Source organism: Bombyx mandarina, chromosome 09 (assembly GCF_030267445.1).
Source record: "Bombyx mandarina strain Sakado chromosome 09, ASM3026744v2".
Classification (NCBI taxonomy): Eukaryota; Metazoa; Arthropoda; class Insecta; order Lepidoptera; family Bombycidae; genus Bombyx; species Bombyx mandarina.
In genome coordinates, this window is record NC_143216.1 from 13,611,261 (window position 1) to 13,636,693 (window position 25,433).

The 25,433-nt window shown below is 36.9% G+C and overlaps 2 protein-coding genes across 3 annotated transcripts in view; one reads left to right on the top strand and one right to left on the bottom strand.

Annotated features, from left to right (window-relative positions):
• Positions 1-25,433, bottom strand: part of lili (LMBR1-like protein lilipod) — a 38,303-nt gene that overhangs the window by 3,515 nt on the left and 9,355 nt on the right. The window contains exons 5-8 of the mRNA XM_028173075.2: positions 15,483-15,635; positions 6,056-6,258; positions 1,522-1,683; positions 77-308 (exon numbers count right to left, since the gene is read on the bottom strand). Coding sequence (XP_028028876.2) covers positions 77-308; positions 1,522-1,683; positions 6,056-6,258; positions 15,483-15,635 — 750 coding nt within the window. The remainder of the gene's footprint in view (positions 1-76; positions 309-1,521; positions 1,684-6,055; positions 6,259-15,482; positions 15,636-25,433) is intronic.
• Positions 16,484-23,917, top strand: LOC114242072 (tetratricopeptide repeat protein 12). 2 transcript variants are annotated; one of them, XM_028173079.2, is made up of 3 exons: positions 16,484-19,712; positions 22,367-22,612; positions 23,662-23,917. In XM_028173079.2, exons 1-3 carry the CDS (start codon positions 19,437-19,439, stop codon positions 23,725-23,727), a joined length of 588 nt encoding a protein of 195 aa, XP_028028880.2. In that variant the 5' UTR covers positions 16,484-19,436; the 3' UTR covers positions 23,728-23,917. The 2 variants fall into 2 exon arrangements, with proteins under 2 accessions (XP_028028880.2, XP_028028879.2); XM_028173078.2 differs by having other exon boundaries at positions 23,518-23,912.

The following is a 25,433-nucleotide window of genomic DNA, read 5'->3' on the forward strand; positions in this document are numbered from 1 at the left end:
AAAATCAATCACACAACTTCACTCCTCGCGTTCCCGCCAAAAAGTCTCCCTGAACAGTAAGACAGTGATAGCATACCTAATATCTTGACGAGCAGCGGCTGCGCGGTGGAGTGCGCCAGCATGACGGCGGCGAGCGCGATGATGCGCGGCAGCGGCGTGCGGCGCGCGCGGGGCAGCACGCGCAGCGCCCGCAGCGGCGCGCTCAGCCCGGTGAGCGACGCCGCGTGCAGGTATAGGATCAGGAACGCCTCGAGGGTGGCGCCGGCCCAGCCCATCTTCGACAACGACGTTATGCCCAGTGTAAATTGCTGCTCGAAAAAAAGACAACATTACATTTTTATCATGTAAACCAAATCTTACCCAGATGTTAATTATATAGTTTAACTAGCTGTACCCGTCCGCTTTTTATTTTATTTTTTTATTGCCGTATAGGCAGACGAGCATACGGCCCACCTGATGGTGAGTGGTTACCGTCGCTCATGGACGTCAGCAATGCCAGCAGCAATGTCAGCAGAGCCAAGCCGCTGCTTACCGTTTAATACTCTCCACAAGCCTCGTTTGAAGAAGGACATGTCATAGCGCTCATAGCGCTTCGCTGGGCATTTAAAATTAACATTACTATTTCTCACCCCCATAAATAACGCCACCGCAACTGGTGTAGAGAGTTCAATACTCATATAAATATTAGCCTATCCATTAAGTACATATATTTTCTACATGGATACCAAGTTTCAAGTCAATAGGATGCATGGTTCAGTAGTTATCGGAACATCCGTAAAAACCACTGTAGATTTATATATTAGTATAGATTTGAACATAATCTTTAATAGATTTCATATCTATATCCACTTTTACGATTTAATCTAGGTATTACATATTATTTTTAATTAAATTTTATGTTCAAGGGCGATTAAGCCGTAGAGGTACTTTTAATCATGTCAAAGATACGCGAGATTGAAAAAAAGAACATTTAAAAGATAGTACATTTTTCTCATTCTGTTTGTCAATCGGTTTTTTTTAGTAGCCATTAAAAATCTTTATTGTTACCATCAAATAATACATTAAGACAAATCTTTTTTCAAACTTAAAAAAAATGTCAAAAAACGAAAGAGAAAATACATAAAATGAATCTAAGTGTTGTGTTTTCATCGATTGTGATCGGAGTTCGATCGTTGGGTGAACCCTATTTTAAAGAACTTCACGTATGTTAGTTAGTACATTTTAGATAAATTTATAAAACTGTACAAAATACTTTAAGAACATAGTCCAAATTGATTGCTCTACAATAAAAAAAAAAAAGAATGCCTAAAATATATAGGTATCAAAATTAATACATTTAATAGCTTATATTGATTTTATAGATTTACTAGCTGTACTCGACCGCTTCGCCGGGCATTTAAAATTAACATTATTATTTCTCACCCCCACAAAGATTCTCATCATTAACGCCCCCGCAACTGGTGTAGGGGACACTCACCGAATGTAAAGGTGTGTTCTATTTTAACAGGTAAATATATTTACCCGCGTGCTAAGCGGCACCGCTTTGATCCCGATGAGTAGCTCGAGGGTGTTCTGCAGCACCATGAGCACGGTGATGGTGGTTAGTCCGAGGAGGAGCAGCATCGCCAGCGGGTACACGACGTTGCGCTGTAGGGATGACGTCTTGCGCTGATTCTCAACTTCCTATAAACAAATGAAATTAATGTTTAGGGTAGTGAGGCTGAGAGTAATGGACGTCACATTGCTTTCGCCTGCTTTCGTTGGCTTCTGTGTTCTCTAGGGTTCCGACGCAGATTGCTGAGAGATACGATGGTTTCGTAGATTCAACTGGGAAAGGCCCCCCTCATACACTACAGTCGAATTTCGTCACTTTCCGTCACATCCAAAACAAAACCTATTGCTTAACAAGCCCGGTGCACACGTATCAAAACGTTCAGTGCGAGTCGAATACGCGTGTTTACGAATGACTTCCAGAATAGAGAATACAAGAAGAGAAAAACTCGCGGAGTTTATAGTTGGGATAGCATAGCATCCTGTTAGTGAAATAAATACATTAAAAGCGATATATGTATCTTTTCTTTGATATATACATAATAGTAACGGCAAAAAGTGGTCACCATAGCCGATAACCCCACAGGAATTACCTTTAGACCTTGAACCAAGGATTCCCAAACCCAAGGAGTCGACCGCTTACATACACGATAACTTAACCAACCGTAAAGTTTTGAAATTGGTAAAGATTTTACATCAATAAAACTAATTCTTGAGGTAATCCGGCTTGGGGTTTGTGGCATCACTAAATGAAAAAGGGTCTCTCGCTAAAAATATTTTGGGAATCGATGCAATTTAAGCAAACATACCATACCATAACCATTAGTAATGTTCATAGATAAGTAAAAATGACGTAGATTTCAATGGGTCCTTCTGTCCACGTAGTGTTCGTACGAAAAAGGTGTTCAAAGCAGTAAGGGAAATAATTCGAAGAAATCCTGTCCGAAAGCAAAAGATTTTATCTCGGGAGATGAAGATAGCACCTAGAACCATGTCGCGTATTTTAAAAGATGACTTAGGACTTGCAGCCTATGGTCATTTCTTAACTTATAATTTAAAATAGAATAAGGTGGTAAAATCGAAACAACTACTGAAGCGGTACGCAAAGGGAGGTCATAGAAAAAAAATTTTTACGGATGAGAATTTTTTTACAATTGAGCAACATTTTAACAAACAAAATTACCGTATTTATGCTCAAAGCTCTAAGGAAGCTTCCCAATTAGTCGACAGAGTGCAACGTGGGCACTATCCAACTTCGGTGATGGTTTGGTGGGGTATTAGCTATGAAGGAGTGACTGGGCCATACTTTTGTGAAAAAGGTATCAAAACATCGGCACAAGAGTATCAAGATACCATTCTTGAGAAGGTAGTGGAAGCCCCTTAACAACAGCGTGTTCAATAATCAAGAATGGTCCTTCCAGCAAGACTCGGCGCCAGGTCATAAAGCTCGGTCTACGCAGTCTTGGTTGGAAACGAACGTTTCGGACTTCATCAGAGCTGAAGACTGGCCGTCGTCTAGTCCCGATCTTAATCCGCTGGATTATGATTTATGGTCAGTTTTAGAGAGTACGGCTTGCTCTAAACGCCATGATAATTTAGAGTCCCTAAAACAATCCGTACGATTGGCAGTGAAAATTTTTCCCATGGAAAGAGTGCGTGCTTCTATTGATAACTGGCCTCAACGTTTAAAGGACTGTATTGCAGCCAATGGAGACCACTTCGAATAAGCTTTTTATACTTTAAATTGTTTTATATTTATGTATTAAACTAACACACTGTAAAAGTAATAAATGTTATTTGCAATAGATTTTTTTTTATTTTTAATTGTAACAGTATTTATGGCCAGACTAAGTATATAGATTTTGGTTGTAGCTCATTTTTTATATATTTTTTTTTCTTCTTTTATCTTATCATATCAATCAGGTTTTTCTGTAATTAAGTTGTAGTCTTTTTTAGGTAGCGTCATTAGTTACACGACTGAGAGTTTAATGTAAAAAAAAAAGCTAATTTTTTTCCTCCGATCGTCTGTTCGCGATTTGAACGTCAAAACAGGTGAAGGTCGTCGGACTTAATGATAATGACTTAATAATGGATGCGGACAGGGATTAATATTTCCTTGTTCAGTAATAGAGTCTAAGTACATTTAGTTTTGCAAGCATTAGGATTTCTGTAGATACTCAGGTTGGGTCGCGTTGCCACTTGTAAGTCGAGCTAATATCAACTACATCCTTTGACTTCCAGTAAAAAAGGGAGCCGATTTGTCGATTATTTTTCGCTTGCGATCCATTGGAATTAATAGCACATTCCGAGAGATTGGAAACCAAAGCAGAATTCACAATAATGACTAATACGTAGTGTATCATCGTAGTGACTTCAATAATAATTATAACAATTTGTGTCAGTGCACGGTTTGATAGCGAAATGTTTCGATCAACACCTTATGAAACTTTCGTTATCCAGCCGTGTTAGGGGCTTTTTACTGAAAGCTTATAGTTATCCTTATAGCATCCTTATAAGTATAGAGCTCATAGTTAGTTATTTTGAACACGACGCGTATTGTGAGGCGATTTCTCACTCTGGAGCCTTCATCTTGTATCGCAGACATCGCAACCAGCGGCAATCCATTTTTTGTATATATTACGTTTTTGTTAAAATTGTATTTTTAATCCTTTTTACATTAATAGTTCAATTAAAATAAAACGTATGCTTTGTTCCGTAGAAAGTTATGTGATAACCTTTTCTATTCACATGATAACACAATTTGCGATAAGAATTACCGTCCCTAATTCTACATTTCATTGTTAAACGCCTTTAGATTGGTTCCGTTCGATCGTTATTAAAGCTGCATGTGATAACCGTGACTGACGCATGACCTTGAAAATATTATATTATAGAAATTGTAGCATATAATAAAAATTTCTTGGGATAATGTCACACATTCAAAGCGCATTGTAAATGGTTTTCAATCAAACAGGATTGGCCATACTTTTCTATATTGCCGATGTTAATAAGCGACAGTGACCACTGGAAACCAAACAGCCTACCGACATGACGAAAATTTATTTCCCGACAAACATAGGCACCATTGTGCCACCTAATCTTAGGAGCTTCCGTACTGGCGAGGACCACACAAATTGAATTTATTCTGTATTTATTTTTTATTAAATGATATTCCTTTCCATATAGTGTCGTGGCTGGTAGTCATCATACAACGCAAGACATTTGACAGATACCTAAATCTCGACGACGACGACATTTTCAAGATAAGTTTGCATATATACAAGTTCCGAAAAACAACATTCGGAGCGTCGGTCTACCGAGCAATATCCCACGCTCGGTGGAAGATCTTTCCCTTCCTCGTTAAGCGTTCCACAGTGTTTATAAAGTCGTTGTGACATATTACGAAAATACAGGAAAACGAATAAGTTTTTCTCTTGCCAAATGCAAATCAAAATTTTAGTGTAAATGTTAATAGTAATAAAATGCAATAAATAGAACGGATGAAAACAGATAAAGTAAAAGAAATACCAAAATAAGAAACAGAAAAATCCTTTCCTATGACATGAAGATATACCCCATAGACGTAAGCGTAACCTTAACTAGAAGTTGAGCTCACGGGGCTCAAACCTGACGATGTTGCTAACACGAACCCTAGCAAGAGCCGTGCTTCGCAGAATCTACCATCAGAGCGGAAACGCGACCCACTGAGAAGATCCGGCGAAAAGCTCAGTGGGCTGTGTCTGTGGGTTAATTTACTCGCCGAGCCCTTCGTCGCAAGCGACGGGTTCGACGAGAATGATGACCGGTGCTTGGGGTACCTAAAAGCACGATTATTGGATCGGGTGGATCCGGAATGACGTGAAAATTCCTATGCTGCATGGTAAGAGGACATGCTGATACGTTCCCACGTAATGTGGGGTAAGGGCAAGGGGTAAGTAGAGACAAAAAAGAAGACGATATTTCTTACAGCGTGGTAGTCGTTCGTAAATATGAATTAGATTAACATAGAAAAATCGTATCTGATTTCAAGGTTTTAACCTGGACATAGCCGCATCAATCTTTACAAACACATTAGACGTCTTATTCATAAGACCATAGGCGCTTCTAATTTGGATTTTAATAATACTAATATAAAACCCTTTTCCCTTTATTTTATAATATCAGTGGTATTCGAATACTATACACGAAAGTTCTAATCCAAATAAAAAATGGAAAAGTGATGTTATGCCAATCTGAAAACTTCCTCAACCCTCAACTCCACTCAAACTTTGACTTACCACAAGACCCTCGAGCCAAATTATTATTAGCATCATTGTTTGTTACTTAGTCCAAGTTTATAAAGCAAGCAAATTATTCTAGCAAGTTCTTCGATACCTTAACCTTTAACTACATAATTATATTCAAAATAGAAACTCTTCAGAGTGATAAAACCGAGGGTCAGGAAAGTATAAGGTAACGCCTTAGAATACTAGTGATGAGCACTTCAAAGTGTATACATACATACCTTTCTCATAGCGACAATTTTCTGAAGTCTCTCATTGAGCCCCGCCTGAAGAGCGCCATTTCTCAGTCTCAATAATGGAACCTTATCGATTCCAGGCGATGCGGCATTCTTCTTTTCTTTGCACATTGAAACATCTAAGTCTAGAGGCTCTGAGAAATCTCCCTTATCAGAGTACATCGGCTCAGGGGAAATGTAACATACACCTGAAAAGGAAAACATACATTTGAAGTTGTATTGTCATCATCATACCAAGTTTTTTTTTATTGCTTAGATGGGTGGACGAGCTCACAGTCCACCTGGTATTAAGTGGTTACTGAAGCCCATAGACATTTACAACGCAAATGCGCACCCACCTTGAGATATAAGTTCTAAGGTCTCGCATTACTGCTTCACGGCAGAATTGGCGGGGTGGTGGTACCTACCCGTGCGGACTCACATGAGGTCCTACCACCAGTCAAGTGCAAAACGTTCATCCCAGCAGGCCTTCCACACCGGTTTTTCAGTGCCCCCTTTACGAACCAATTTCTAATCTTAGAAGCACCTTAAATACCTATAGCTTGAGTCTATCATTTGGTTCACATGGTAAAAATAGTAATAATGATATAAATTAGCATAAACATGGCACTAACAAAAGCGGTCTCGGTGCAACCCAAAAAAAATTAAAGGGCATTCTCGTTACTCGCTACTTTTACATCAAGCTATAGATGTGGTTACGTTTCGGAGGCGGATTGTTTTGATGTTTTTTTTTTATTGCTTAGATGGGTGGACGAGCTCACAGCCCACCCGGTGTTAAGTGGATACTGGAGTCCATAGACATCTACGACATAAATGCGCCACCCATATCGAGATATAAGTTCTAGGTCTCAAGTATAGTTACAACAGCCGCCCCACCCTTCAAGCCGAAACACATTACTGCTTCACGGCAGAAATAGGCCGGTTGGTGGTCCTACCTATCCGCGCGGACTCAACCCTATTAAAAGTTTCGTGGAAGATCTCGTCTCAAAAGTATTACGTTGAACGACACACTCATTGATGATACAAGGTACAAAAAACGACAAAAGCATCGATAAACTAGTGACCTATTTGTTTACAACGCTGTTATGATACTTAATATTATTTGATTATTTTTCTAAATCTCTTTAAATGGCGCCCTCCTGTAAAGTTGCAAAAATATCGCGTAAACCAAATAGTCTTTCACCCCTCGATCTATTTATGTGTATGGCCGATACAAACAAAAGATAACCATTAACCATATAACGCTAGGCGCACCGTGAACTCGAACACCTGTCTATATCAAATCTATATATTATTATTAATACGTGAAGCAAAAACTTTGTATCCCTTTCTACGAAAATTGCGCGGACGGAGGAGTATGAAATTTTCCACACTTATAGAGAATATAGAGAAAAAGTGCACAATGTTAATATTTTTTTTAAATAATGCATAAAAGATACATTAAATCAATAATGATAACATTACACACACCACATACCATGTATTTGACACACACACGCATGCATACTACGAGGGCGGCACTGAAAATTTCGGGAATTAACGAAGTGACACAATATTACTATTTAAAAATGTATTTATTGCTTTTCGAAGTATTCTCCGCGAAATTTGACACATTTTTCCATACGATGGAACCAATCATTGAAGCAACCATTTCATTTGGAAGTTGGGGTCTCCAAAATGGCCGTTTTGTAGGCGTCCACAGCTACTTCAGGTGATGAAAATCTCTGTCCACGCAATTTATTCTTTATTTTAGGGAAAGTATAGAAATCATTAGGGCTTAGGTCGGGGCTGTATGGCGGATGGTCTAATAATTCTATGTTTTCTTGCTCTAAAAACTCTTTTGTCCTGTGCGCGGTGTGAGAACTCGCATTGTCGTGATGGAGGATGATGCGGCGGTTGCAGTTCTCTTTGCGGAGTTCAGAAACGACCTGTGGCAAACTAATGCTAGCATACCATTCTGCATTAACCGTTCTTTGTCCCTCAAGAGGAATAGTCGTAACATGGCCGGTTTTGGAGACAAACGTGGCCACCATTTTTTTTGCAACACTCCATGAACGAACAATTTTTGTTGGCTTTAACTCATTTTCGAACACCCAAACTCGTGACTGGTTTTTTGTTTCGGGTTCGTACGCGTATATCCAGGATTCGTCACCTGATACAATGTTGTATACAGCATTTGAGGATCCTGAGTGGAATCTTTCGAGAGTTCTGACGCACCAAGCAACGCGAGCCGCTTTTTGCTCTTCACAGAGCGAATGCGGATACCATCGGGAAAACAACTTTTTTACACCTTATTGTTCATGCAAGATTATTTGTATTTGACTCATGCCAATGTCTAAAGTTGCCTGAATTTCGCGGTATGTCACATGTCGATCTTCCTCAATCAGCTTACGCACAGCATCAACGTTTTCTTGGGTGACTGCAGTTTTTGGACGACCTTGACGGGGATCATCACTGAGCTTGAACGTCCACGTTGAAACTCAGCAAACCAGCGATTGTGGTTTTGGATGGGGCTTCATCACCAAATGCAGAAATCATCCGGTCAACACACTGTTTTTGTGTTAAACCACTTCGAAAGTCATAATAAATCATCGCTCTTGAATTTTCTCGAGTCAATTCCATTTTCTCAACGACTAAACAAGTTTGACAAAACCTCGTGACAAGACCGAGAATCTTTTTTTAAATAAATAAATGGTATTCGATTTTTAAAACCAAGGAGTTTTCAATTAAAAAGATTTTAATATGACAGGAACAGTGGAAATATTCCATTCCCGATACTTTTAGTGCAGCCTAGTATTTATTGACAAACTTTTGTTCTTGACGTTAGTTGTTAAATTGAGAATAGATTAAATATTGTTTGTCTTGGTTAATATTTTTTATAGTGTAGTCTTGGCGAAATTTGTGATTATAGAAGTATAAAATACAATCATAGTAGTGTACAAACTTACAATTCCAATTAATTATAGTCGAATTTTGACTACTGTGGGACCTCTAGCCTATAGTATAACGTAGTAATATAATCTCTATATATAAAAATGAATTGCTGTTTTTTTTTTTTTTTTTTTATTGCTTAGATGGGTGGACGAGCTCACAGCCCACCTGATGTTAAGTGGTTACTGGAGCCCATAGACATCCACAACGTAAATGCGCCAACCCACCTTGAGATACAAGTTCTAAGGTCTCAAGTATAGTAACGACGGCTGCCCCACCCTTCAAACCGAAACGCATTACTGCTTCACGGCAGAAATAGGCAGGGTGGTGGTACCCACCCGCGCGGACTCACAAGAGGTCCTACCACCAGTAATTACGCAAATTATAATTTTGCGGGTTTCATTTTTATTACACGATGTTATTCCTTCACCGTGGAAGTCAATCGTGAACATTTGTTAAGTACGTATTTCATTTGAAAAATTGGTACCCGCCTGCGGGATTCGAACACCGGTGCATCGCTCAACACGAATGCACCGGACGTCTTATCCGTTAGGCCACGACGACTACTAAAACGGCTGTTCGTTAGTCTCGCTAAAACTCGAGAACGGCTGGACCCGATTTAGCTAATTTTGGTCTTGAATTATTTTTGGAAGTTCAGAGAAGGTTTAAAAGGTAGATTTAAATATGAAAATGCTCGGAATTAAATAAAAATAACAATTTTATTTTTCCTTTGATGTGTACCCCGTCGGACGGATTCCTTTTATTGTTTTAAGTTTATTTTATACAAAAATTTAGGTCTTTTATTTATCGATCGAGGCACTACGAAGTCGACCGGGTCTAGTAATTAATAAAAATAATAATTAAATATAATAATAACGTAATAATATAATATTTGATTAATTTCAAAACCTACACATTTGAAGGTAAATTTAAAGTAGATTAAGTTTCCATATTATGTAGTTATTTTAATACTGATGTCTATTTTTATACGATAATTGATTAGCATTCGATCGACACGGCACACTGGTGAAGTTTTGCATGAAAGCCCACGGGAAACTCAAAGAGGATGTCGTTTGTAATGACAAGCCATTGTTCTAGATCCAAAGTTAGTACAGCATTGAACGATTCATTGCAAACTAGACAATAACAAAGTTAGCGAAGATTGATGTGGTATACAGAAACTTTACTTTTTACTGGTGGTAGGACCTCTTGTGAGTTCGCACGGGTAGGTACCACCGCCCCGCTTATTTCTGCCGTGAAGCAGTAATGCGTTTCGGTTTGAAGGGTGGGGCAGCCGTTGTGACTATACTGAGACCTTAGAACTTATATGTCAAGGTGTGTGGCGCATTTACGTAGTAGATGTCTATGGGCTCCAGTGACCACTTAACACCAGGTGAGCTGTGAGCTCGTCCACACGCCTAAGCAATAAAAAAAAAAAAAAGATGGATGGATGGATCGAATCTGGATGTGGTAAAAGTATTATTTTGTATATTTCTCTAGGGGCTGGTTTCACTGAAGGGCGAGCTCATGGAACTCGACATGATACGTATGTTTCTTTAAAAATAACGTATCGATGTATAAAGTCAAGTTATTTTTAAAACAAAATTAACCCTTAAGTGCATCGAAATGTTCAAGTTTATCTCGTGCCTTCATCCACAGAGTAGTGGTACAAATATCGGTATATTTGTATAAAACTTAATATTGTAATTGTAAGGACGCTAAGCTGAGGGGAGCACTTCTAATTTTAGAAATACAAAATTTCTTCAAAACCTACATCGATTTATCATACTATTTCGACGCGTTTAAATGTTTTAGTGGAACAATCAATCATTCACTGTTAATTCCTTCAAAAATAATAATTTGCGCTCATACTTTCATATATAGCATATGTTTTATCTATGCAAACAAATCGCAGATAAGTTTGTTTTATGCCAGTAAGTATATGAAGGTGAACAGTTCATAAATATTATTGTAATAGCTATAAAATATATCAATACGCATTTATCATTCGAGGTCAAAATATGTATATCAATATTTGAACGAACAACAATGAATTCGAGAAACGTACGCACCGAAGATAAACACGGTGTTGGATGAATACGAAAAAAAAACATACATATACTTATTAAGACCCTTATACAGAACACTACTAGCTGTAACCGTCCACTTCGCTGGGCATTTAAAATTAGCATTATTATTTCTCACCCCCACAAAGATTCTCATCATTAACGCCCCCCCCAACTGGTGTAGGGAGTCCAACACTCATATAAATATTAGCCTATCCCTTAAGTACATGTATTTTCTACATGGATACCCAGTTTCAAGTCAATTTGATGCATGGTTCAGTAGTTATAATGGAACATCCGTAAAAACCACTGTAGATTTATATATTAGTATACATTTTAATAGAAGATTATAGTCGATCTGTCAACAGCGCATTGTCCAAACTATTCAAAACACACGTAGAGCTTCATATAGCTGAGAAAGATAACAAATCACAATAAGAGCGAGGACACGTGGACGCCGACATAAGAGATAATGCTACTGAATAGTGCATTAAACGCATTTCCCTATAATATACGTTAGAATAGCTGGCCCGATTAGATAAAAGATATGAAAATTTCACAACCAAGGTTCACACAAAGTGATTCATTTTAGAGGTTGAAGATGAATTTCTACATAGCTCATAACAGCGGTTTAGATGTGTTCTTTTCAATCGTGTCACTCTTGACAGAGTGGTCGTGATCGTCATGTAGTGTTGGAAGGGGCAGACTTGATGCGTCTCACGATGTCCCGCCATCTCTCCCTGCTCGAGGCCATTCTACTGCACTCATTTAGATGTACCTTTAGTGTATTGCCAAGCCACTTTTCATAGGCTCGGCAGAATGTTTTCCTTCGTTTGAAATATAAACATACTAACTGTATGGCGCAGTAATTAGTGCCCCTGACTATTGCGTGGGTCATGCGTTTGATTCCCACGCCTGGCAAAATTCATGTTGTGAACAGATTTGTTTACTCTTTGCCTGGGTGTTATTGTCTATATTATATAAGTATCTATATCTGTCCCAGTATGGTTCCCATAGTACAGGGAATCCTAATTCGCAGCAAAATGAACGTGACTAGTTAAAAAAAATCTCTTACAAACACCTTGTTGAAAATTTGTTAAAAAAAACTAATGATTCATTCTCAGTAAAACAAAAACTAAACAAAAACATAGAATCGTGAAGTTTCCTCCATATTAAAAACGTCAATAAATCGTAACAGTCACGTTAAAGAAATAAATGACCCACTAAGCAAGCACGTGACCCAAAATATATTCTTAAATGAATTCGGTGGGTCAATACGACCACTGAATATTGATGTACTTCCGTCGGTCCATTATATTCTCGCGAACTATCATTACTCAATACGAATGGAATGGCAAACCATGGAATCGATTTAGCATTAGATTTAGGCAACGCCAGTCGCGTGCCAGATTCCTGGTCGCTTTTTGTACAGTACATTGTTTACAGTGTAATGTGCCAAAATACTTTATCGACTTTAGACAAGTCTATTCCGAATACACATACGATTTGTTTAATACAGTATCTATATATATAAAAATGAATTGCTGTTCGTTAGTCTCGCTAAAACTCGAGAACGGCTGGACCGATTTGGTTAATTTTGGTCTTGAATTATTTGTGGAAGTCCAGAGAAGGTTTAAAAAGTAGATAAATATGAAAATGCTCTGAATGAAATAAAAATAACAATTTTGTTTTCCCTTTGACAACAAAATTCGTCCCCCGTCGGACGGATTCCTTTTGTTTTAAGTTTATTTTATACAAAAGTTTAGGTCTTTTATTTATCGATTGAGGCACTACGAAGTCTGCCGGGTCAGCTAATTATAAATAATTATTGTATTACTATCGATGGTTATTAATATAGCTTACGATCTACGGTTTAATTTATCTGTAAGAGATCGCTTTTTGATGAGAATCAGTTTCAGGGTTACCCTTACAAATCATTAAGTACCAAGCTTTGCGTCGCAGTCAAACTTAAAGAGCTGACAAATGTTATGGGAATAACGACTCGCATTCAAATAACATTCGCTGAATTTCCTTATTTAGAGTCTGAATACATACAGAAAATATTTTCAAATATTTCCAACTAGTATAAAAAATAAACAATTTGGATACATTTGAAATACGTCATAAAATAAAAACAAAAACATGTCTTTGTCGTCGTACCTGTCAACTATGAAGAGTACACAAAGTCAATAGAAAAAAAATATAGAGTCAATCCAATACCTACACTAATCAAGACAAATTCATAACTAAACGAAATTCTGGAAAATTGTTCTAAATTGATTTCAAATTTAGTGTTATTTAGTATTCAGATTTTATGAAGAAGGTCACAGAGTAAACAAAGTACAAGACAGGTCACGTTACAGGAAGTGAAGCGCGCTCATTACCGGCTAGCAATGTATCCTTCATCTCATGAGTTTGTACGTCTGTTATTTGCTAATATTTTTTTCTTGAAACATAATATTATTATCAGTTTATTTATAGTTTATTGTTTACATAGAGGGAATGATTAAGTGAGTGTTTGTGAAGACGTTTCATTGTTATTTACGGAATGACACTGTCTGTTTGTTTACTTCTTTGTATCGGTGTCATTCGGTGTTCGCTCAAAAATTGAAATCCGATCATAAATCACTGGTACCTCAAGATTGAGATAATAATTTCAAGTACATAGATTTTTTTTCTCTAATTCAGCTAATTGATAAATTAGGACTATAAAAGAAAATCGTCCGACTGTACTAGAGTAGTAAAAGTTACTGTATTTTCTTGTTTATTACTTGTTCTTAAACTTTAAATATGAGTTTTCGAATCATGTAAATCCAATAAAACGATTGTTTTACATCAAAAGTAACATTATCGTTCGTTCATTCTGATATGGGAGAGAATTTCTGAATAACAAATCTGAGGGCCTAATCAAAGTGCAACCTACTAGCGTTAGTTAATGTTTGTAGTAAAGTACACTAATCTCCCCTATAACACGGTAGATTGGTTCCGCGTTATAAGAAACGCGTTGTTGGTGTATTCTCGCATAACGCGCTTGTAAGACCCCCTATAATGCGTTATATACAAATATTATATAATATAACCAATGTTTTAACAATTCAAAAACTAGGAACACAAATTTAATAAATTAATTCAATTTTATAACAGCACAATTGACACAAAGTGCAAAGGTACGCGAAGTTAATTATGAACTGTACAAATCATTATAAATTTGACAGTACTGAAATAGTATCACGTGTGCTTACTGTACTCTGAGTACTGAGTACTGAGTAGCTTACTGGCGGTAGGAACTCTTGTGAGTCCGCGCGGGTAGGTACCACGACCCTGCCTATTTCTGCCGTGAAGCAGTAATGCGTTTCGGTTTTAAGGGTGGGGCAGCCGTTGTAACTATACTGAGATTTTAGAACTTATATCTCAAGGTGGGTGGCGCATTTACGTTGTAGATGTATATGGGCTCCAGTAACCACTTAACACCAGGTGGGCTGTGAGATCGTCCACCCATCTAAACAATAAATAAATAAAAACGTGTGAAATCCCCGCGTTATATGGGAGAATATTCGTGTTATACGGGAGACTGAAATCGCGTAATATGAAAATGCGTTTTAAGAGTACTGTGCTGTGTTATAAGGGGGGATTACTGTACACAAATGTATGTGATTGATATAAACAAAAAGACGGTCGAGCCAACGTTAGTAGATTATAAATTATCTAGGCCCCCGCGATACGAATAGGAAATCATGAAGGGCAGGCTAAATATGAAATTGCATAACAAACAAACTGAGATACTACTCATATTAAAATATTTTTAGAGGAGAAGGAAATTATTTTCGAAGATTTATTTTGATTTCTGGTGCTTTTGAAACTTTCATTTTAGATAATAACATGCGAGTTTTTTTTCCCTACCTATTCTAGTAACCTCGTGGGGTTATCCTAGATTCACTGAACTAGTAGGTGAGCTCACGGGGCTCAAACCAGGAGTGTTGCTAACACTGGCCCTAGCAAGAGCAGTGCTTCGCAGAATCTACGACCGGATCGGAAACGCGACCCACTGAGGAGATCCGGCGAGAAACTCAGTGGGCTGTGTCTGTGGATTAATTTACTCGTCGAGCCCTTCGTCGCAAGCGACGGGTTCGGCGAGGACGGTGACCGCTGTTTGAATGGTAGGACCTCTTGTGAGTCCGCACAGGTAGGTACCACCACCCTGCCTATTTCTACCGTGAAGCAGTAATACGTTTCGGTTTGAAGGGCGGGGCAGCCGTTGTAACTATACTTGAGACCTTAGAACTTATATCTTAAGGTGGGTAGCGCATTTACGTTGTAGATGTCTATAGACTCCGGTAACCACTAACACCAGGTGGGATGTGAGCTCGTCCACCCATCTAAGCGATAAAAAATTAAAAAAAAGTAGCTGTACATACCAGTTGCGACAGCATTGTCGATTCGCCGTCGGATTGTCTCTTCTTCGAACGAATACATGTAATACTCCTCGTTGAGATCTCTGAGGAACTGCGGCTTCACGAGAACTCCACCGACAACTCCGAACAGACGCACGAAGCCAAGAGGCGTGAAAACTGTGATTCAAAAACAATTTAATTACTAGTAAGCCCCCGAAAACATTTAAATAATTGAATTGAATAGAATATTTGAATTTAAAAACATAATATTTTATATTTTAATTCAAATAAAAACGTAATAGGATTTTTCTAATTTGAACTAAAGTCCACAGATAATTAATTATTCAAGTACATGACAAACGCTTGTTTGGCTTTAATTCAAATAAAAACGGAAACGTTATTAATAATGTTTTTCAAATTAGGACTAAAATCCACAGATAATTCAAGTGCATGACAATCGCCTGTATGGTTTGCAAATAAAGTGTGCAAACGTTTTATTACTTAAAAAATTGTATAGTCTATAAAACACATATTTACGTAATCTGTGAAAATACAACGCATAAATTATATTCGGAAACGTGACAGTTGATGTACAGCAATACATTATTATTCCGAAGATCTACTGGAGGTAAGTCAATATAATTTTATTAATATTATTTATTTATTTAACAATAAACTTACGAAAATTAATAATAAAAGTTACATATCCAAAAAAATGAAACCGTAATTGCAAAATTATATTTAACCTACAGAGTCGTGGTGAACAGCGTTCATTTAAAATTATACTAGCGACCCGCCCTCGCTTCGCTTCGGAAACTGTAATTTATTATTGATTTCTCCACTATTTAATGGATGTTATTATACATATAAACCTTCCTCTTCAATCACTTTATCTATTAAAAAAAACCGCATCAAAATCCGTTGCGTAGTTTTAAAGATTTAAGCATACATAGGTATATAGGGACAGAGAAAGCGACTTTGTTTTATACTATGTAGTGATATATTTTAAGATTTTGAAAAATTACATCGCAGTTGAGGCTACTCGTTCGCGAGAAGTTGGAATAGCCCTTTAGGCTACCAGCGAATAAATAGGGAAAAAAACATCGTAAAGAATCGTTTTAGAGAATTTAAAATAGTTATACCACGCATATCAATAAGTGTTGAATGAACACAAAAATATTGAAAATATGTCGGGACCATCACGTGACTTCACCGAGACACCACTGTAAAGTCTAAAATCGTGGGACTGTTATTATTTGTGCAATTGATACACATTATGAGGCTTACTTTATAGTTCTGACTAAAACCTACATAATACACTGCAATTTATTTTATACAGTTATAATAATATATCGACGAGTTTACGTCTGTTTTAAAGGGTATATATTGAAACGTAGAAATCGCTAAGGAAATACCAACAAGCCTGCACATTCGCCTGTGCTCATGCAAAGGTAAGGAAACGAATTCGATCGGCATTAATTCGATTTATATGAGTACATAGTATAGGATAGTGACCAGATCAGAAAGACAAGATACTTCTCACAAGGGTGTAGAATAAAATAGTCACACTGTTAATAGTTTTAATAGGTATATCGGCGCGACATCCTTGATCTGGTAAGTCTGCGCCAGTAGGTATCACCACCCCGCCTGTTTCTGTCGCGAAGCCGTAATGCATTCTGGTTTGAAAGGTGGAATTGCTGCTGTGCTATAGAACAGAAACTTCACGAGGTAGGTGGCATCGTGGTCGGCATTAACGTTGTTGATGTCTATGGGCTTCGGTAGTCTATGTCTAGTCTACGTAATAAATAAAACAGTCCTAGATCTATAATGGCTGCTCGTTCCAAGAGAGCCCTATTAATTTTGTAGTTGAACTCTGCTATGTTTTCAATGACTGTATAAAATGTTATTAAATTCAAACTGACCAAATATTTCCGAGCCAACAAAAACTTTAAAGCTACATATTATTATAACAGTGGAAATTAATCGACACGTCAGAGCAGCGCCGACGAAAATTACAAATTAATTATAAACACGAGACTAAGACACACCTGCTCACTACGACTGGCGCGATCAAGAAATAAAATCACCTATTTATTATAAAGGATTAATAAAATCCAATCGGCCAAATATTATAAATTTACGTAGGTATCACCATCCTAATTATTTTTGCTGCAAATTTCCTGTTTGAAGGGACAGTCGTTAAAAAATACAATTAATTAAGACTTCGACTTAATGTTTTAAGGTTAGTGACGTAATTCAGTTGTTTAGCCTACGAATAGCAATTTAACATGACACGGTCCGTGCACTGACCAATGCAAAAAAAAAATGACTTTCTTCTGCCTATTTTTTAAGAAAGGGGTGGTTTTCGTCAGTAAACAATGCGAACAAGTAACGCACTCAGATCCGACAATAGGACATCATGAATGTAAATGTCAACCCGCTACGTAAATTTTAATGTTCACGCCGGAACAGTATTTAATAGTAACCGAAATAGCTGTTGGACAAAAAGTTTCGCGAAACACGTGACCGAGATAAACGAAAAAGTATAATCTATTGTTAAATCACGTGTTACTGCAAAAATAGATACAAGCTGATTCGCAAGGCGGTACAAGGACTCGTAAACACGCTGATCGCACACAATCTCACCTTTGATTTCCGTTCCGTTAGTTTTTTTGGGCCTACGAAGGTTCTTGTCTATCTCTGAGGGCTCCATTCAGACCTCGTTTCAAGACGCACGTTATATTAATAGGTTGCAATAAACAAATACAGATAAAGCCAGGAAGCTTTGTATGTATGTTAAAAGTCAGCTCAGGCATTTACTTGAAGGCCATGACAAGGTATTTGGGCACACAAAGAGCAGTACCTACGTAAAGCAAATTTGAATGACGGCGAAATCTGATGATCCTACTTACAAGAAGTACATATAAACTATGAATCAAAGAAATTTGGCAGTGTCTAAGCTACGCCCCTGACATTGTTGATCTAAATGAGGATCGATGACCACCGACCATCAGGTAGGTCGTAATTAAAGCAATCAATAAAAAACATACTTTGAGTTTAACAGTCTAGCATTGGGAAACAATGAACATGTTAGCGGATGCATTCTGATGCGAGAAGTATTTAGAGATAATTTATAAAAAGAAGACAAGAGAATGACACCAAAGATCCCAAGTGTCGAAGTGACTGACAATCATTTATAGACTGAGATATGAAGATTTGATAAAAAGGTTATGATTTTAAGTAACTGAAGTGTGGTGTTTTTGTCTTAAGATGATCTCTACAGATCTTCCTGCGCATTGGTATGCGCGGCAAGTCGTATTTGACCGACTAAAACTGCCTGTCTCTTAATAATCCGCAGCCAAAACTCGAATGAAACAAATGTTTTACGTATTTCTTCCCTACTCCCACGAGGCATTGGTCCGGCGGTCATCGACGCTTGACTACTGACATTCTCGGTCGATGTGTTGACCCAGAAAGAGATTGAACCGAAACGTTTGATAATTTCGGAATAAATAAATACACACAAACACAATTATTGACCCATGTGGGTTCTCAACGTGCCCTAGGAATTACCTAAAATTTAAATTTTTTGGGGGTTCCATTTTTACTACACGACGATATTTTCTTGTTTTCAATGTCGTTCATACGTGCATCTAAGCATTTAAACAGAAAATTCGCATCACCCGATATCAGTACACCGAACAAAGTATGCTGGAGGCACAGTAATATTGTGAAAATTAAAAATATATCATTATCACGATCATCAGACCACAGACTGGTCCTGTACAATAATGTATATGAACAGTAATAAAAAATGTGTAACATTACAAAATTAAATTAAAAACGCGATGCTATTTCTTTAAAAAAACCCGAATGATTACATTGTACTATTTGGTCTTAACGACCGTTGCTATGCGCTTTATTTAGTCAATTCGTAAAGTAAATTTTTCATTTACTTTGTAAAACCTTCACACAAAAATGGCTCTAAACAAGATTTTATTCAATCCTGCATTGAAAGATCACAATAAAATGGAACTAAACGAAGAATGGAATAATTTCATGAAAAGGATCGGTGATGTATCAAATTTAGTTAGAGACATGGCTAGCGGAGACAAAGAAAAGGCAGATGCAGCCCAGGTTTTAGCTGATAAATATCTACAAGGGAAAGTGATACTGGACGAAGAAGTTACCATGAATATTAAAGACGACAGAACTGTTATCAATAAAAAAACCAGGAAAACTTGCGACGACTCGGTAAGACTACTTGTTTTTAGAATCAAAAGATGTTTTGAGTCCAATAAATCGTTAAAAATTATTTAATAGCATCAAATGATATCAAACAATGACAATATGTTCTCAAATTATTATTTTCACATGAAATTTACCTAATCGCTGGACCATGTGCAAGCTTGGATGGGTACCACAGTCTTGCCCATTTCTGCGGCGAAGTAGTCATGCATTACAATTTAAGCCGTGGGACATATTTTGCAATTCAATAGAGAAAAATCGATTGCGTGTTCTATGGTGGGTTTTGATTCGCGTTTCGATGTCTATCGACTTATTTTTTTTTTCTTATTTTTTTCATTGCTTAGATGGGTGGACGAGCTCACAGCCCACCTGGTGTTAAGTGGTTACTGGAGCCCATAGACATCTACAACGTAAATGCGCCACCCACCTTGAGATATAAGTTCTAAGGTCTCGGTATAGTTACAACGGCTACCCCACCCTTCAAACCGAAACGCATTACTGCTTCACGGCAGAAATAGGCAGGGCGGTGGTACCTACCCGTGCGGACTCACAAGAGGTCCTACCACCAGTGATTACGCAAATTATAATTTTTTAGCAAATTGCAAATTTAGCAAATTTTTTGCAAATTGTCTAATGCAATAAGACAATGAGGACAATACCTTTATTGAATTTTATAAATATTATGTTCAAGTTAAAAATTTCTGTTAAAACAAGACCTATTTTTTAAATCTTCGGACGCGTGAAGCATTTAACACGGTTGATTCACCTAATAGAAATTTCTAGTAACAACATTGTTGCAAGTCGAACATAACCGTCCAATATACATTACTGAGTTATTAAAACTGGGTTATCGCAGTTCTGTCACTTATTTTTATTACGACATGCACCGGCGTCGAATAAGTCTTAGCAGTTGGAATTCTAATGATTATCACGTGGCTAATACGTTGTTTGTTCTATTTAAAATGTTAATTGCAGAGGAGGTTCGAAAGCATCGGTTAGCGTTGAGTGCCGAGAGGTTTGACGAATAGTTTTTTTTTTTAATTTTTAGTGAGAAAAGTTCAGGTTCCAGTTAGTTTCTGTTAGAGTATGTACACATGTACACATTATATTTCGTATCCTCCAAATTTCCACCTCCGATACTGGAATTATTTTAACTATATTATGTAGTAGTATGAAGCTGTGAATCATTATTTAGATAGGAGAGAGAAATTAGTTTGTAACATAGGTTGCATATGTATGCAACGTAACCTTGCGATTTCTCATAAAACTAAGGTATCTGGTCTGAACCGAGAAATTACAGTACAATAGAGTAAAACGGCGACATCAACATTTGAAGAAATCCAATCATTCATGAGTACCTACAGTATAGGCACTGCATTTAAATTCCACCAATGTCGAACGGGTATAAATAGTAGAATGCACAAACAGTGATGTCAGTGTTTGGTACGTGCATGTATATTGATTGTTGAACGTAAACATACGTGTACTGAATACCTACTTTTTTTTATCAGTGAAAGCTACTTGGCTTGCCTCTCTATAAATAAACATCCACCTAATTTACATAACGTACTCTCTATTAGCGGATAGATGAGAAAAAAAGATGTGCGTTTAGAATTCCTTGTTCCCTTCGACTTAGAGCACCAGTATTCATCCGAATAAGTTATTTAGAAGAATAAAATTTATTTTAAAACGTTCTATTCGTGTTGTTGTCCGTATTTACGTTGTCAGTGTAAATATTTTCATACTAAACAGATACGCAGTAGACACTGCAAACAAACCAAGACCGGAATGTATCTGCATTTTATTTTTAAACATTACACATATTCTGGATATAGGTTAACTTTAAGTGAAGTTTGCTGTAACAGAAAGCATTCGTGCGTGTAAATAAGGCACGTTACGTAAACCGTGAAGCTGATAACTGAAATGTCAGAGATTTTATAGGGAATAAATGATAAACGCAAGATTAATTCCATAAGCCTTCAATTACACTTTAAAAAATCGTTACTTCTGTTCGCATCTATTATTGATGAAATGAAGCCGATCTCATAAATTGACTTAAGTGATCTCGCATAACAACTTTCTACTGAAGTTTATTCAGCCAAATCTAAGCAAACAAAAATATGTACGTTTCATTGGCAATTTTTATTATCCATTCAATTTCATTCACACCTGATAATTTTCGTATATGGTTTAATATATTTCTATAATTACAATTGTTGATTGCATATTTCGGTCAACTAACGAGTCAGTAGTGTCATTATATAAATTGCAGAGTAACTCGGTATGATAATTGAGCAAAAAATAAATGATTGTATATCTGTTATAGTTATACAACATTCTCCCATTGAGCATAGATGTTGATATTAAATACAAAAATATTTTACTTTTTACTAGTATTCAATATATACGACGAATTACAATATTTACTTTAATAAACTCAACTTTATTTAAACGATGCCAGGCTATATATTCTTCTTCTCAGTCGTACACTCCTGGCGGAGTGGTCGTGGTTACGTATGTCTAAATGCATGGTTGCGGCTTTTGAGAGACTTCTCCATCTCTCTGTATTTGTGGCGGTACGTATACATAGGCTATATATACTAGGTAGGAAACCTAGAAATTATATTAGCCTTTTTTTAACACATGATTCGAATTTCTAGAGTGAAATCGATAAAGAAACATGGATGGCAGAAGTCAGTAAGGACGCAGAGAGACGAGCTCTCGACCGCAAGATCAGACGAGAGAAAGCAGATACGTTCAAAACGCAAGCGGTAAAAGCTTTTCGGCGGGGAGAGTACGAACGAGCTCTCGGTTGTTACGATCGTGCTATCGAACAAATTAAAGACAACCCAATGTTCTACTGCGATCGGGCTTTGACAAATATTAAATTAGGCTATTTCGAAAAGGTAAAGTTTACAGTATTGATTGCTACTTCAACGTCATCATCTTCTTTTTCTCCACCTTATCCCATTAGGTGGGGTCGGCACAGCTAATTTTTCTATTCCATTCTCTTCTATCAGCCGTAATTTCAACACTCACTCCTTTCTCTCTCATATCGTCATTCACACACTCCATCCATGTCTTCTTCGGTCGACCTCTTCTCCCTCTACCTTGCACTACCATTTCCATACATCTCCTAGTCACATGCATCTTCTCTACGCATCACATGTCCATACCACGCTAACCGTCCGCTCTTTAATTTGTTGCTTACCGGGGCTACTTTCACACTTCCTCTGATATACTCATTCTTTATCTTGTCCATTCTTGTCTCTCCACACATCCATCTTAACATTCGCATTTGTGCCGCATGCATCATATTCGTATGAAATTTTTAGCCTTGCCCATAGACTGTCAGGTGGACCGATTGGATTATAATGTTATCGTTATTTCGAAAATCATAAATCAATTGTTCCATTTTGCAACAGTTACTGTTATTACTATACTAATAACGATCCAATCGAAACAAATCATATAGTCAATATCAATCACGAAACGAATTTCAAGCAATGTGTATCTACTTATTATAACATGAAAAATATCCATACACCATTCGCATCATGTTGAATGATATTTATTACAATAAAAATAACTGTAAAATGCCGTACCAAATTAAAAAACAATTTAACGTTACATTTAACACGACGTCTTTATCTTTATTGTGGCATCACGACAAGATTACTTTTATCAATGGGTCAGTTCCACGTTCACGATAATTATCTTTGGGATTAATTCTAATTTCAATTACCACAAAATGAAATTTAGTAAACTTAATTTATTTTCTTCTTCTAAAACAAATATGCATTGTGTCCAGGTCGTCGGAGACTGCGATTCGGCATTGCGTCTTAACGAAGACAGCTACAAAGCGCGTCTTTACCTAACAAAGGCTTATAAAGAGTTGGATGAACATGACAAATACGAAACAAGTTTTAATGATTTGGAAAACAAATTTCCACAGCACCGTGACTTGACCGAATACTTCTTGAACAAGAAAGAAAATTTCGAAGAAGACGACGATAATTAATTTTGGAAACACTGAAGAACTGTTGTCGATTTAGAAAGTTTAGAGTTTTGTTCTGTCAAACGAAATTTTGTTCAATTGTGGCCGTATTGTCTTATTTTAATTTAACGATATCTTTGTATCTCTTCATTGTATCTCGTGCCGTATCGCTAAAAATGTTTGTTCATAATAATATATTTGCCACGAAGTTTGTTAATTTCCATTAATAGCATTTTGTTAATAAATCGAGTCTGGTCTAGTATACAATGTAATCATTTATTTTAATTAATAATAGTAACTCATTCCTTGCTTGAGTTTTTACTATTTCAAATATTTAAAACAAATTCTGTTTATTGCGTAAACAGGAGAATGCGAGAACACCTATGTGGTGTTATATTACCGAAACCCATGGGAATCACAATGCCTCACCCCCCCTTGAGAAATTAGGTCGTAAATCTATACTGTATAATAGATATAAGGCTTGTCTCAATCCTTCAAATGAGCGCATGAATATCGTCACTGAAACAGTGGGTATGATGGTGCAGTACGCACTAATATTTTATAGAAGAATAAATAGAAATATAATATATAAGAGAAATAGATACAAAGATAAAATAGAAATTTAAACATAGCCTAAATGTCACAAGTCTATTCGTAAGGATTATCTCAAAATTGTACGATATCTGCAACTAATAAGGTGTTAGCGGTAGGCAGTGGCTTGACTGTGTTCCTAGCAATAGCTGATGTCCATGAGCGACGGTAACTACTTACCTTTAAGTGGGTCTTATGCTCATCGGTCTACAAAGGCAATAATAGCCGCATTTCCTTTCCATTTTCTTAACATTTATAAATAAAACAATATGAGTAAATCTGTATAGATCGTGTTCGCAGAATACGCATAGAATACAATAATGGTAGCAAAAAAAACCGCACAGAAAGGTAAGCGCATCAAGGACAACTCAAAAGACTCGGAACAAGCATAAGTTAAATATAGCAATCTATTCTAACCCTAATTACCATTAGATAAGGAATTACGTACATATTTCAGGCGAATGAATGTAGAGAAGGCGAACAGATATTTTTTTATTCGATGGAGGTTCAAAGATGGAAAATTACAAAGCGTCACTATCTTTAAAAACTATTTCATAATCGATTCAAATTTAATTATTACGACATATACCGAAAAGCACGATAAGATAATTCCTATATCCGGTCATATTTCGTTTTCAATGGATAAATGAAGAAGAATGTATTTTATGAACGCCCCAAGAAACCATGGTCGAAATCGTGGTATACATTAATGAGTCGTTGTAGAAAATAACAGGTTGGGTACGTCAGAGGATAATGTCCGAGGGTAATTTGTGTTCAAAGTCGAGTTTGTTGACGTCTAGCGGCATGACGTTCCTTTTGACGACAAGCTTCGTCAGTTTTAGAGATAACACTATCTCGTTATTCTGTACGCCTAGTATCAAGTGATCAGCTGGTAGATATCACTACATAGTATAAAACAAAGTCGCTTTCTCTATCCCTACATCTGTCTGTCCCTATGTATGCTTAAATCTTTAAAACTACGCAACGGATTTTGATGCGGTTTTTTTAATAGATAGAGTGACTGAAGAGGAAGGTTTATATGTATAGTAACATCCATTAAATAGTGGAGAAATCAATAATAAATTACAGTTTCCGAAGCGAAGCGAGGGCGGGTCGCTAGTCAAGTATAAATGTCTAAG